We start from the raw sequence: 15,855 nt of genomic DNA on the forward strand, positions 1-15,855 counted from the left end.
TACCACCCTGTTCAAATCCTGAGCACGGAAACCGCTATCCACACGAAAATGCTACAACGACGACGACGCAAGAACATCACCGCGATGGTCTGTGTGATGTTCTCGATGACACTGCTTAAAGATGGAGCTGCAGTGAAGGAACTGAAGATTGGTCTGATCATCCCAAACAGAGGAAATAACTTTGGTCTACCCAATAATTATGGTGCTATCGCCATGGCTATAGAAGCTATAGAAGAGGCTCGACTGTTGCCGGACTATTCCATAAGGTGGGTTGCGACTGTACGTTATCATTTACATTACTTGTACCCGGGCAATGTCCATCACAGGATGGTTGCGTACCCATGCTTGTTCCGCAAAATTTCAAAACAACCCTTATCTGGGATATTTCAACAAAAAAGATACCCTTATTTCGAGAAATATGAGGGAAAATTAGACAAAAGCCATCTCTTATTTACAAAATTTTCGAAACGGGGATATAATTTCAAATAGTTAGAGCAATGCCAATGTGGTATAGAGTAATTAATAGTCATATATCTATGTAGTCTATTGTTGTGGTCTGTACCAACTTACCTTCATTACAGTCTAAAGCAAAATGATAACTTTTGGGGAGAGGGTGTACATGATGACGTAATTATTCAAAACAATCTCATTTTCAATTTAGCATAGGGAGGCTATACATGTTAGAAAATTATTTGGCTGGTTTCTAAGGGATAGTCTAATCATTTTACGGATCAATCAAAATGTATCCCTTTTCCGCGTTTTCACGGACCGTGATAATGAACCAAAAAAAAGACGTTTCCGTCGATCTTGGGAACACTCATTGGTACCCATTTTTCATGAAGGTAAGATGGCAATGGCAGGCCGCAGGATTCAGTTTACGTTTGCACGACCTTAAAAACGTGTAAAGAAAGCACAGGTAATAGCATAGCCGTTTTTAGGGTTTAATAGCTAGAAAAAAAATTGGAAACTAGGTGACTTCTGCTCGCCTACCGAAAAAACTGTACAAAATAAAATGTATGCACAAGCCTTATGAGGCATGGTACTTGAATGTCGTGTAAGTAATGTATGTCTTTTCTTGCTTTTAATGAGGTCACTGTAATCTATATTACTATGTTTATATTGGTCGTAAACAAGCAACGTTTTTCTTGACACAACAAAATGGCTGTAGAAATTTCTTGTAATTTGTGGGTGTGTGAGAAAGTGTGGGAGTGTGGAAAAGTACATAACATGTTTTTTGTAAGGTCTGTGTACAATAAACACACAACTGCGAACGTTTTGCGACCTTTGTTCAACATTGGTCCATTATAAAAAATCTTTGTGTGACAGTAACTAGACTTTTGTTTCAAGATTGGTGAAATGGGTTACTTGCCTTAGTTTGCGTAATTTTGGTTATGGTATGTTCATGGCAAAATCTAGATCTAAAGAGTACTTTCTGGGAGTAGCTTACATAGTGCATATCATTTTGCATAATCTATAATTTCAGGAGTGAGAGTTTTTTTTCCTGCGGGTTTCTAAAAAAAGGATCAAATCTGGTAAGAATGATGATCACATAGTGAATTGTATAGGTCGTATCGGTACACGGCATTTGAAACATTTTTATTAGTTATATAGAATATTTGAAATTAAGTCGTATATCTCAAAACTCTGTCAGCCGAAAAGTGTGTGCAATTAGCATATATTTGGCGAAATCGTTGGCTTAGTGAAGATGTTAGTAGGCGTTGCTTGCATGCCTAAATAGAACTAATTTATATAATCAATGAAGAAGAAATTGGAACGGAACTTTCCATATATGTTAATAGGATTGTAGTATTCTTGATTAAAATCGAACAGTATTACGTAAGTTGATTCCACATTTTCATTTTAATCCATTTGATCGATTGTAATGAGAGTGTAGTCTACGTGAACGACAGGGCTGCATGTCAAATAATTTGCTTGTAAAATGTTTTACATGAGAGTTGCAAAGGCCAGATGGTGATGGTATTACTTGCAGATTTAGGGAAAAAATGCATAATTATATTTGAGACACATTGGTATAAACCCGGTGATCCTGCAATTAATTTGATGAGGTTAGCTAAATCAATTGCTTTTTGGGCGTAGGGGGCTGGCGGGCAAGAGAAGCATTGCAAGACATATAACTTTAATGATGTTAAATATTTAAAATTTCACCTTATGCCAATATCGACATCTCTGTCGCTAGAGATTCTTGCTCAAAATTCATAATGCACTTTAGCGACTTTAAAATATTAATGACATTCTCAGCTTTTTCACGCCGGTGGCGTTGTGTTTGTAAGCTTTTGAAGGAAGCCGACTTTCTATTTAAAGGCATTTCTAGCGATACCTGGGACATTGCCGTAAGACATGCAGGTAAGCATAGGTGTTTTGAGGAAATCCTCGATTGGTTAGGATGTAGCGAGACAAGGAGTCAACCTTTCACGAAATACTGCGCAAGAAGCAGGCCTTGTTGTTCAATCAAGGGCGTAGCTTCAGAGTTAACCGACCGGTTATAAAGAAGTCTTGAAGTATAGCATCTTGTCTATCTAGTGAAGGAAAACTGGTAATGTCTTTTCTTTTCACCGGTTTGTCTGTTCGTCTATGTGTCGTGTCTGGCACTAAAACCTCCCGGTCCAAACTTGCGTGACTATTTCGTTCATGAGAAAGCAGTGTCTACGAGCTAGAGTGGTTCTTTTTTTTTTGAAACATGGATTTTGATTTCAAGACTCATCGTATTCATTCTCTGGGCTTTGGGTAGAATTTCTTGAACCGTGGGCAGAGAGTGCGTAATCAAATATAAAATGTGTGTGATTTTTGCGAGTTTCTTTTACTCTAATCTATCTTCCTTCCGTCACATATCCTCACTTTTGTATTTTATGGTGACTTGTAGTCAGCGATAGGCAAGCCCTGTGCCGCCTGACATATTTATGGCATTGATTCGTATCTCTGTTCAAAATAGCAAAGACAAAACTGCGTTTTCAGAGATCGAGGAAATTTCCGTCACCAACATTAATCATGGCTAACCAACTCAAACGCTACAATATTGCAATATAGATACCGTTTGCCAAGCAATGCTGTGTCAACCACTTTTGGCTGTAAAGATTCATGCTCTTATTTTGAGAGTAGCTCTCTTTAAATGTTGGGAGATCATCATCACCCGATAGAATATGCGAATAGCATTCATTTGGCCGTCAGACATTTCAGTCATGTGGTATCTACTTGCAAGTTTAACACTGCCACATTTTTCGCAAATGTACACCATTCATTTTTATTGGGATTATATGGTATTCACTTCCTCTGGCAATCAATACGGTTTTACAGGAAGCCATATTTGAATCGGCTATACACTATTGGTGTCTCGCCGGTATCTCATGCTCACGCATGGCACGCAAATAACCCGCTAAATTTTCTTTCGAGTGGCGTTCACCATGATACAGCATTAGCGGCCAAATTACCGAGGAAGTGACTTCACACTGGTGACAGAAAGCCCTCCGGGCAGTGTGAAATTAATCGTAAATAATTTGAAACCCTTCAATGACACCGTGTTCACAACACGAATAGACGAACAGACGCAAGACCGGAACCAACCATATAAAAATACAGTCAATGACGCTGTACCTTCTCTAATGTGTGGCAGGTCAGGTAATTGGTTGTTGGCATGGAGTTGTTGGTAAATAGTTGATGATGTACGGGCATGAGGAGGGACATGGACCCAAAGAACCCAAAGATGATTAAATACATCAATCAAAAAAAATTCTAAGTTACAGTATGAACTGCCTAAAGATAGTTCAATGAGGACAAAAGTTAAATAATTCAGAAATAAGAATTAACTCTCCAAAATAGTAATGACGCACTTCCCTACTGACCTGATTGCATGTGAAATACACAACCTGGCATCTGTAAATTAAATGTATACCAAGTGATCATTTTAAGTCACTTTTAACTGTTTTTAATGGATTTTCCGAAGAGTCCTGTGGAAATGATGAAAAACGCTTATCTGGTCTTGTGTTTGTAAACCTCATCATGGCTGATAATTGTCATAGTATTCAAAAAAAATTGAAAGTGAAGAAATTACTGTTTTTAATAGGCATATTTTCCTTGAAATACATGACCGTGTAAAGAATATATGCTAAAAGTGTAAATGAGTAAATTTCTTTTCAAAAAATGATTTAATCTGTGACCAAAGGATTCTTTGAGTTTACAAATTCAAACATTGCAATTTGTTCAATTATCTTGTGCAGTGCAAAATTTATAAAAATGACTGAAAAATAAAAAAAATTGGAGAAGAATTAGTCTTTGTGATGTAAAATTATGGGTTGACATCACGATAATTGTTAATCTGTTTGAAGTACTACTATACTATAATTTAAAAAAGAAAAGTTCATGCAGAAACGGTAACATATATTGTCAGCAATGTAGTGTTAATTTTGACTTTACATCAAAATATGCCTTTGCTGGATACCAAATATATAGGGCGAAATATTAAAATCAGCCATGTTCAGCAAAATCCACACAACAGCATTGATCCTTTTCTAATTTGATTTGATTTGCTTATGTTATCCTTGTATGACAGTCAGTACAATATGGAACTTGAAACACAACACAGTGAGTATGCTGTAAATGAAATGGTGTGGCTGCATCCACATGCAGCAATAGGAGTGCCTTGTCTCTCACCCCTCATTTCCAACCTGTCCCATCCCTGAAAAAATAGTTTGCTCTTATATTTATAATGTTAATAATTTCTGTATTTGTTCAAATGTGCGGCGCATTTCAAAAAACTTTTGATCATAAACATTTTCATTGTTTTTATAGCTGACCAGTCAGTAACCTGTTTATTTTGAATATTTGCGCATTTTTCCTCAGTATTTGACATTTTCAGAATACCTTCTTATTCAATTTGTCATTTTCTAAAAGTTAAAATGCTCCTTTATGTGGTCAAGCTTTCCACAAGCATCATATGTGGTACTTCATATAGGAAGGTCTGCCTCTAGAGGGCGAGCATCATGAACAGTGTTTGTTAGTTATTCCTCCACATAAACTCTGATTGTACTGTAAACATTGAACATGGCCGACGTCCGATTTTCCTGTCTAAAACTTTTACTCATTTTCGTTCATATGACTCTGAAACTCAAGGAAACGATTGAGAAGAAAGATTTATCTTTAAATATTGAGGTACTCGCCGATATTTTGCAAAATTAAATGAGAAAAAATGCAAGGAAAATGCCGACAGGCTTACACAATTCACATTGACCGTTTTCAGACTCAGAGGCATATGATCATCTCTGCACATTATGCAACAGGCCCATATCACATGAGGGCCCTGAGGGGATATCCACGCAACTCAGTACCAAACACTAGCGCACACAGAGTGAGCAAACACAAAGTGAGTACCCCTAACGTCAGCTCAGTAGTCTGTAATAGATCGTAGCCAACTAAGAACCTTGGAGAAAGGCTTACATGTAACACTGTGGCTATGCCGCTAAGTCCCTTTTGATTTTTGTCACAGCTCAAAATCGTTCTCCTACACCTCAACCTGAACCATGAACACCCCCACCAGTTTATGATATGACCCATCACGATGGCATGACGTCAACGGATCTTGACAGACGGAAGTATTGACAGACGGAAGTAGAAGTTGACACCAGCATACTGGTTTTCAACTCTAATACCTTCTCTGTCTATAAATAGACACGAGAAGGTAAAAAACGAGGATACACTCCCACAGCACATTTCAAACTTGGAAGGTTTTATCAGAACATTGGCGCCGATGGAGATTTGCTGTACTTTTAATTCTTTGAATATTAGGTATCGTCAAAGCTTTTTTTGAACGTAGATAGCTATGTTTTATAAAGTACGCCAAGCAAAAAGGAAATTCTGTGAGCATGAGGCTCAATCATTTAAGTACCTCATTTAAAGGATTATATAGAATATTCGACTTTCCTCATTAGGAGATTTTTAAAAACTCACTTATTTACTGTACAGGGAACCTGTCTTCCATAGGCCAATGGACTTCGTTCTGTCGGGGATGTGTGTGCGCGTGCGCGTGTATTGTCATAGCTACTTATACTATCTGCGGTTTCCAAAAAACCCATGTCAAGTTCTGTCACTTCAAATCTGATGAATATCATGAAACTTCATGTCTGTCTGGGGGGAAAAGGCCACCTAGAGTAACCTTAGAAAAGACGGGTTTTCGAAGATCTTGCTGATAGCTATAGCGTATCATCAAAATTGTCATTAATACTACATTCGCATGTAAGTCCATATATTTTCAAGTATTTCAATCAGAAATTACGGTCGCATAGCATTGGTAAAGGTTCCTCTCCCTTTCATTACAAAACTTTGATGTTATCATCATATCGAGAGAAGATTAATTTCATCGATATGACCTGTTGCGTTCCTTGTGCCCATGCCAGTCAGTTACTAATTCGCAAAATCCCTTTTTAGTAATCACACAATCTTCTGAGATCTAAAGGTATATCATATCTAGGGATTACGCAGTATACGGGGCACGATGGAATGAAAAGAATCTAAAGGTAATTCGTTCGCTGTATGGGAGAGTACTGAATTATTAACATTTTAATGTCGGCAGTCGTTCTTGGAACTTTGCTGGCCCAAGCTGAGTCGTTTGCAGGTTACTGCAGCCAGTACTTAATTCGTGATATAACGATAAGCAATCACTGCATAGGAAAAGAGACCATTATACTGTAGCGTTCTGTTCATTAGCATTATCTTTTTTAATAGCGTTCAATAGCGTTGACCGCGATTTCAGTTTTGTTACTAAATATAGTTGCACGCGCGCAATTTCGGACAAAATTTTAGTCTGCGCCATTAACTCATACGAATAAGTGTGACTTTTAGTAGCCATTGTAACACTAGCCTTTTTGTTTTGTTTTTGTTTTATTTCATTTATGCGGAAAATGCGGAAAAATATTTATTATGTATATTAGAGAAAAAATGACGTCATTTGCGATTAGCACTATTCCAACAAAGTGAAATTTTATCTTACTGTGGGTGTTTGCCATGTCGAGTCTCATGCCTTACTGATGCTTATTCGTCTGCAAATGACTTTGGCATGTACGAAGACAACAAAAATGGGTTGTTGACCCGGAGTTGAAGATGCATAATGTGTATGTGTTTATTAAGACATAGAGAAAAACTGACTAGTTCACAAACATTGCCATTTTATCTATAGCAGTGTGGTAGCTGCCAGTGAGGGTGACACCATTTTTTAAATCTATCATTAGTAGAACTTCTCCTCTCATAATATGGTATTTGTGTTTTCCAAAGTGTTATAGCAACGGCATATTTTTGCATTCGCATTTCTAACTGTATGTCAAAGGTATTGACTGACATCGTACTGGCATTGGGTATGGGTTTAAACGCACGCGGCTACGGTACTAGAAACGCTCAAAAAAAAGCGTAAAATTTCACGTGGAAATTCGTACCGTTCACGCAGCTTACTGCAAACATTGCCAAGTCTATTCAGACACTTTTTGAAACCTGCAAAAAAATCTGTCAATTTTATGGTGATAGCGTGAATTTATGAGGAGTTGTGAACACCGCCTTGATATACGTATAAGGAAGGGTTTTTTAAAAAGGCCCGAGTTCATGGTTTTTGCAAATGATCTGTTTAAATTTTAAAGAAATTATAGACAGTTGATCTGTCAAAAGGGAGATCAAGGAAAAGGATATCAGTCATTACTCAAAAACGTGTAGGCATACCTCGTATACGAGCCCTTGAAGTTTTATTAATGAATAAATTTGCACTGCCGCTGATGCACTGTTAAATCATGCAGCCATTGCTAATTGCAAATTGAACCCTTCAGAATCGGCTTTGCATTGAACAACTGCACATTATTTTTCGACCTTGGTCGGATCGAGTGTTCTTTGGTTTTGCTTTGTAGCAGATACTGAAGGAGCGAAAATACCTACTGAATGTGTCAGAGAGTCCGTTTACTGAGAGGAGACCTGACTGCAAATGGCTGAGAGACACTTTTCAGCCTTCATCCGGGATGGAGTGGAAGTGGAGGGGCTATGTGTATGTTAAGGTAGATCGCGCCTCGGGGACAGATATTCAGACTCTCAAACTTTCACAATTCTTTTCTAATATACCACTTGTGGGGGTTCATTTTAAAGCCCTTGGAGTGAGAAAAATTTTCATTGTCTTAGTTTTTCGAAATTCGAAAATTTTATTTCTTCTCCATAAAGTTAACACAGGAGTGGCGGCCATTTTGAATTTCAAATATCGGTAAATCTTCGATTATTTGTTTCTCTAGTACCAAAATTTGCACTGTGACCCCCGATTTTTATTCTTGATTTTGAATGAGAATTGTTGAAACATTCCCTAAGAAGTTTTAAGTCTTTCACTTTCGAGGCGCATACTAGGCCTACCTTAAAATCTCTGCGCCCTCTTTGCACTTTAGTCCAATCAGACGAGGTAGTCTATGATTCAACTCATAATCTCTTTTGCTTAGTAATACTCTTACTTATCGTCTTCTTACCCAACGTCTATTCCATGGGTGAGTAAGAAAGTTTTCCCATTTATTTGTCGAAACCTCTTTCCATTCATCAATACGCCTAAGGGATAGATATTCGGACTCTCAAACTTTTCTGATCTACTACTTGCACTTTGTACAAGATAACTTTTCACCGTCTTAGTTTTTCGAAAATCGAAATGTGATCTTTCTCCATAGAGTTAGCACAGGAATGGCGGCCAATTTGAATTTTAAATATCGGTAAATCTGGGGTAATTTGTTTCTTTAGTACCAAAATTTGCACGGTAACCCCCTTACTTATTTTTGAGTTTGAAAGAAAGTGGTTGACATATTTCTGGAGAAAGGTTTGAGCAAAAGTTTAAGTCTTTCAGTTTTTAGGGGCATACTACCTTAGGCCTAACTGCTTGCCTAAATTCACATAAAACGTTGTGTTGTATACGCTTGCAGTTCCAAACGTCTGTGCCAATGGCTTCTTCATCAGGATAATTGCTTTTGCATCTGTTCCTAAAAAGGAAAGTATCTTGTCATGGTTGATATTTTGGCAAGAATATCATACTGCCTTTAGCATGACTCTTATCGGCCATTTAAATTTCTCCATTTCAGTTTTTCCGAGTTCTGAACTTCATGAACTCCAGGTAAGCTCATCAAATATTCACTTGACAAGGAGCATCTGAACGCCTTTCCTGCTTACGTGAGCGATAATGCTGCCAGTAATTAGGCTACAGCTGCCATCAAATTCGTTCCTCATGGATGGCCGCAAATTGAATACCCGCAAGGTAACCTTGTTCGTGGGAGCGCATTGGGCATTGAGGGAAGATCAATGTTATTCCGGTGTCGTTGTGAAAGTACACTGTAAAAATTGGTTTGTTTGTTTGTTTACTGGCCGCAATGTGCCGAGCATTTCATCTCCTCGATGTTTACTTGAAAAACTCTGTTTTCTTCACTGACAGGGTATGACAATGCACGTTGTGATATAAGCTGGTGTTCACTTTCTATGTTGAGATTGGGGATTTCCCTTCGCCCCTGGCGATATATTAATACAAATTACTTCAATCTGTTACTTAAGTTTCATGCACCCTGCAATCATCAGATAGACATCTAAATTCATCAGGTCTTCAGTTTCATGTATATGGTTGGGACGTACCATTATACTATGTTTTTAGGTGTGTTGAATGGTGTATTGGTGGCGACATTTGAAATCAACTCTGGGCCTTTGTTTACATGTAACAACGTAGGGTCATCAGCATTGAATATGTGTAGTTTTACTGATAGACAAAGATTACACCGTTTGCTTATTTTAAAGTAACTCGATGCTCTTGACCATGAGTTAATTTAGCATTCTTAACGACTTATACAGGTCTTAATTAAATGCTTGCGTAAGATTTCCCCACACTCCCCCGAGTTTATGATGGTAGACGCGGTCCTCCTCGCGCACATAGAAGAAAGCTAGTGGCCTGGCAAAATACAGTGATTGCAAATGTTGCAAAATTGTGAAGGTAGACCGGTGCTAAAGCGCTCGTACGCCTGCACGCGGCAATAACTGAAATATCACAATTTTAAAATGAGCAAATGAGAGGATGTATGTGAACGTATTCAGAGAACCAGAGACGAGAAAAAAATCAAGCACAAACTAACCCATTCTCACCAAACGTGAAGTCACCCCGTGGAAATATCACTAAATGTAATAGGTAAAGCCCAGTTGGGGAACATAATTATGCCTATACGTGTATACCTGACGCGTTCATCGGATTATAAGGGAAGATTAGAGACTTCAATGATTAATGATATTCCATCATCAGAAATGATGACGTAAATGAGTTCGATGGATATGATAACCCTTTTTTCAACCTTACCCTATCATTTTTCTGAATAGCTAGCGTCGCGGGTGCAGCGCGATTGGGAGGAATTGCAAAGGGGAAGTCTCTTTCCAACGCTGCCGTTCACCTTTCCCGATGGGATCCTCGTAAAATTTTACGATTGTGAAATCCCCGGCGTGTATGCGACCACTAAAGTTAACTCATTTTCGTGGCAAAACGTCCATGAAAAGGGGCGAAGTTGACAAGGAGGATTTTGAATCGGATAAGGTTTCCCTGATTGGAAGATGAGACGCCGTGAGCATTATCGAATGTTTCCGAAAGAAGTAGAATGGTGGTGTGGGATTGCTTTGAGGCGGGGAGCTTCCAAGTTGTGAAGGCGTTCTGTTGCGATTTTCTCATCGATATTCCGCATTTTCAACACTCCAACGTTTCTGAAAAATCACTCGTATTCATACAGATTCAGAAATGCCCAGAGCAGGTGTCGTCTTGCCGCGCTTTTCAAATCCATGCTGTCAGCTTTCGTTTCCAAGACAATGCTCACCCACTGGGCGAATGTGATGATGTGGAGTGGCTGCGATGCTGCTATTCTCATTGTTATTTTGGGGGGAAGCGACAACAACAGAAAAAATATAGCTAGATTTCTGTCCATCTTTTCAATCAGTGCTTTGCGCTCCACCCAAGCCAAGGGGTTACCCGGTTGTCGCACGCGTTGTACGCATGGCCTGCGTCACAACAGATTTTACTCTTCAGCGTACATATCACTTTCGTTAGTGAAGGTTCTCGGCCTCTTAAACACGTTTATTGGGTCAGCTCGTCAATTGAGTCAGTGCCTATAGGATCTTGTCGCCGCCTGGGCTTGATATTTTGACTTTACATAAAGTTACCGTGGTGTTTTGCATTCTCGCCGTAATAAAATTTTACACTCTCGTTGTGCAAATATTGTCCAGATACTCCTGTGCAAATACTGTTCTAGCCCGCACCGCAGTTGTATCTGAAGTTAGAAATTCCCCAACGAGAGTGAGACATTCCATTTTAGCCCGTGTGGGAGGGGGTTGGGAGTGAATGATATTTCTTACGTCCCTTCAATACTGGAAAAAATGCAATTAGTTTATTTTAATGTCGATCGACGTCATCAGTGAATTTCTTTCATTTATGTCGCCGCTCATCGAAAATATAATCCACATTATAAATGGTGTGCGAGACATGTTCATGCTGATACATGTTTTCTTCTCACTGCTGTTCCTCTGAAGTAACATTGCCTAATAATAATTTTGCTATGCCTTAATTGTCAAAATAGCCAAATCATATTGTACTTTGGTGTATTTTTATATATTTGTCACCGACGGAGTCGTCTGCTCACGCTGTAGTTCCGATTTTACAGTACGCGACCTCCCATTCGGCAACTAAGACACGCTCATAGGGGGCTGGGATAGCAATTGACCAATGAGAATTCGTCAAAAGAAAATACATTTCAAGGGCGCGATAATATAGAGTGTGATAATAAATTGATCCAGCACCGGTGTTCTCACTCTCTAAGTGTACCAGGGAAGTGAGAGAGCCTCGTTTTCTTTCCATTTTTATGGTCTTGTTAGTGTTTACATATTCAGATTCAGTTTGTCGTTCATTTTCAACGTGTCTTACGAAATATTTTCTGACTTATCTACAGACAATTTGGTCAGCGCTGTTTTCATGTCATACAGCCCAGGATGTTGAGAGGTTTACGTTACGCCATTTGTAGGGCGTAAATAGTTGTAAAATCGTAAAATAGTTGTAACAATTCTACAAAAAAAATAAAAAATAAAAACAATGGCGTTCCTACTTGCTAGTAGTATTTCATTTTTTAAATGGCAACACAGGCCTAAGAACTTGAAACATAAATTTGATATATTAATGTACATAATAATAATAATAATAATAATAATTTATTCATTTATAAAGCGACTAAATCCACACAAATAGTGTGATCAGAGACGCTAGGTAAAATACAATCAATTTTAAAAAGGTTACAAGAATTAAAAACAAAACAAAAACAAAAAAATACAATGAATGAGTTCAGTTAAAAAGCAGAATTAAAAAGAAATGTTTTAAGACTTGATTTAAAACTTGTCAGGCTTGGGAGCGACGAACCTCAATTGGAAGATTGTTCCATAAAAAGGGGGCGGCAATACTGAACGCACGATCCCCATATTTCTTTGTGCGCGACCTGCTTTGACACAGTTTAAATTGGTCAGCGGACCTTAGATTACGGGTTGGGACGTACAAATTAACCATGCTAGAAAGATAAGTTGGACCGAGTGAATGGATACATTTAAAGGTGAATATAAGAATCTTAAAAACAATACGTGAGACACAGGCAGCCAATGCAACTGAAACAAAATCGGGGTGATATGCTCAGTGACTCTTGAGCGAGTTACAATTCTGGCAGCTACATTCTGGATACGTTGAAGGCGATCAATTGAATATTTCGGAAGACCATAAAGAAGCGAATTACATGAATCAATGCGTGATGTCACAAAAGCATGAATCAACTGTTCCGTGTCTGATCTAGAAAGATATTTGCGAATATTTGCAATGCGTCGTAAGTGAAAAATAGCTGAGCGGCAGATATTGTTGACATGAGGGTACATTGTAAGACCAGAATCCAGGATAACTCCAAGACTTTTTGCCTGACTTTGAGCAGGAATCAGGGTGTCACCGACCCGTATCCCCTGTATTCTATCATCCGAAGCATTACTGGAAGATGCAGAGAAAGTTACAAATTCAGTTTTATCATCATTCAAACAAAGGAAATTAGCAGACATCCAGGACCTAACTTGTGAAATACAAAGTTCAAGATTGCTGGCTGTCGCAGAAGCTTCATTGATCTTAAAAGACATATATAATGATGAATCATCTGCATAAAAAACTATACAGGCAACCATGACTTGCAACTAATTTCCCCAAAGGAGATGTATATACATTAAATAGTATAGGGCCAAGACAAGAACGGACCCTTGTGGAACCCCGGTATCAATTTGACGGAAACATGATTTTGTGGAATCGATAATAACACACTGGCTACGATTAGAAAGATATGAGCGGAACCAATTAAGCGCATTTCCTGAAACACCAAGAAGGTCTGACAGCCGACTTAATAAAATATTATGATTAACGGTATCGAACGCTGCAGAAAGATCAAGTAAAACCAAAATACATCACGTTTTGCATCAAGTGCTAACAATATGTCATTAGTAACCTTTAAGAGAGCAGTCTCTGTGCTGTGACCAGCTTTGTACGCAGATTGTAACGGATCATTCAGGGAATGACTAGTAATATGATTGGTCAGCCTAGTAGCAACTATGCGTTCTAATACCTTTGATAGGAATGGTAGGTTAGAAACAGGCCGATAATTTTTAAGAATCTCATGATCAAGAGATGGTTTCTTGAGAAGAGGTTTAACAACAGCATGTTAAAATCAGTGGGTACAATACCATCACGTAAAGAGTCATTGAAGAGTTCATTTATGTACGGTAGTAACACCTGTAGGATTTCTGGCTGCTTCAGGATCTTGGTAGGAATTGGATCTAGGCAACATGTGGACGAAGGAGATGACCGAATGGTACGCAAGACTTCCTCAGTGGTTGTTGGCATTAAAGATTCGAAGCGACACTCGGGTTTCAAATCGCATATCGGTGACGAGCGTTGATGGTGAAGATCGTCGGATGACTGGCTCAAGTTTGAAACTAGAGACTTCACACGATGTAAAAAAGAAATCTGCAAAGCGATTGGCGATTTCTGACGGGTTATCATGCTTCGGAAGATGAACAGATCTCCGAGGTTGGCCGATTAACCGTTCAACGATATTAAACAACTGTTTCTGGTTGCCTTTGCTATTGTCAATCAAGTCTGAATAATAATGACGTTTGGCGTTTTCAACGAGGCGAACAACGTGAGTCCGCAACTCTCTGTAAATCTGCCGATGTACTTCTAGTTTAGATTTTCTCCAAATCCGTTCAGCTTTCATTCTTTGTGATCTTGCGTTCGTAACAGACTTGGTGATCCATGGTGCAGGTTGTCTATTTTGAACAAATTTCACACGCGTAGGGGCATGGTTGTCAAATGTGTCACGTAATACGCGATTCATTATGTCCAATTTTCTCGATACCTCGGTGTTTGGCTGAAGCTGAATTGATGATGAGAGATCATTGGCGAATGAATCAGCAGAAAAACATTTCATGTTTCTTGATATTATACGCTGCCGATTTTCTGCAGAGCAATGGCGATGGTTGACAGTGAAAAGCAAAGGATAGTGATCAGATATGGCATAGATAGGTTCAACTCGGACGTTGGTAATGGTAGTATCATCAATGCGTGTGATTAAGTGGTCAATGGTATGACCAGCACGATGAGTGGGACCGGAGATCCATTGACGCAGGGAGAAAGAGTCAAGTAGATCACGGTACTTCCCGGCACTTGTGCAATTGTGATCGTCGACATGGAAGTTAAAATCACCAACGATGATTAATGGCGAATTTTTGTCAAGGTGAGATGACAAAAAATTCGTAAAATCCTCAACAAAATTATCGACAGTAAGACCGTTTGTCTTATTTGGCGGAGGGCGGTACACAGTGACAGCAGTTATGTGCGATGACGGAGTCTTTATACGCAATTCCAACACTTCTATCGAATTAAATGAACTGGTTAGCGGAACTTGTGACACTGATAATGACGAGTCAAATATGACAGCGACACCTCCTCCACGTCGACTCCGAGGAACACTGATGATGTTGTAACCGGGCGGGAGAGAGTCAGAAACTAATGATAAATCACTGGCGTCGTCGCGAAGCCATGTTTCCGCTAGGAAAAGTACGTCGAGGTGGCATTCATGCATGAATTCCTTGACGGCGGTAGGTTTATTACACAATGAACGGCAATTCATGAAAGAGCAACGAAAGGAATTGTGTTGTCTCTGAGATGAAGCAGGTTTTGAAACCGACAGTGGTGGGTTTCTGTGCATTGTTTCAGCAGTGATTGTTGTACTGACAGGGATATTAACGAGGTTGGCATAGTTGTTTGAGAAACTGTGATTGGTTGGATGGAAACGTTTCAGCAGGTGATGAGGAGTTATCTGAGTTTGGATAGGTCGTTGCATTAGTCTGCCAGCAGTGCAGCCTCGCCTGGTACTCGCAGTCTTACAGATGTTCAGATCTTTGAGACACTTCCACAAATTAGCATTAATTCTCGATAAAGCAGGACTATTCATAACATTCCATCCATATTCATCAAGGTGGCAGCGTTGTACAGCATCGAAGGCATGGTTCACAATGGCGATAGTAATTCGATGTAGTTGCAAAAGACAATTGCAAAGTTCAGGAAAAACTCAGGAACCGCAAAATTGACAACTTACAATTGTCCACATGTTTGGTTTGATTTCATGATATTTTCTGAATTACAATAAAGTCCTTGTGACAAAAGTCAAGGGTTTGTATTAAAAGCTGCCAATGGCGGAGCTGAAAAGGTGCCACAGGTAACATGCCTTTTATCTTTAAAATTAGATTTTAATATTCTGGTTA

At 39.0% G+C, this 15,855-nt stretch overlaps 1 protein-coding gene across 1 annotated transcript in view; it reads left to right on the forward strand.

Annotated features, from left to right (window-relative positions):
* Nucleotides 1–15,855, forward strand: part of LOC139146187 (atrial natriuretic peptide receptor 1-like) — a 55,635-nt gene continuing 39,780 nt past the window's right edge. Inside the window, exon 1 of the mRNA XM_070717595.1 lies at nt 1–266. Coding sequence (XP_070573696.1) covers nt 49–266 — 218 coding nt within the window. The 5' untranslated portion in view covers nt 1–48. The remainder of the gene's footprint in view (nt 267–15,855) is intronic.

Source organism: Ptychodera flava, chromosome 12, assembly GCF_041260155.1.
Source record: "Ptychodera flava strain L36383 chromosome 12, AS_Pfla_20210202, whole genome shotgun sequence".
NCBI lineage: Eukaryota > Metazoa > Hemichordata > Enteropneusta > Ptychoderidae > Ptychodera > Ptychodera flava.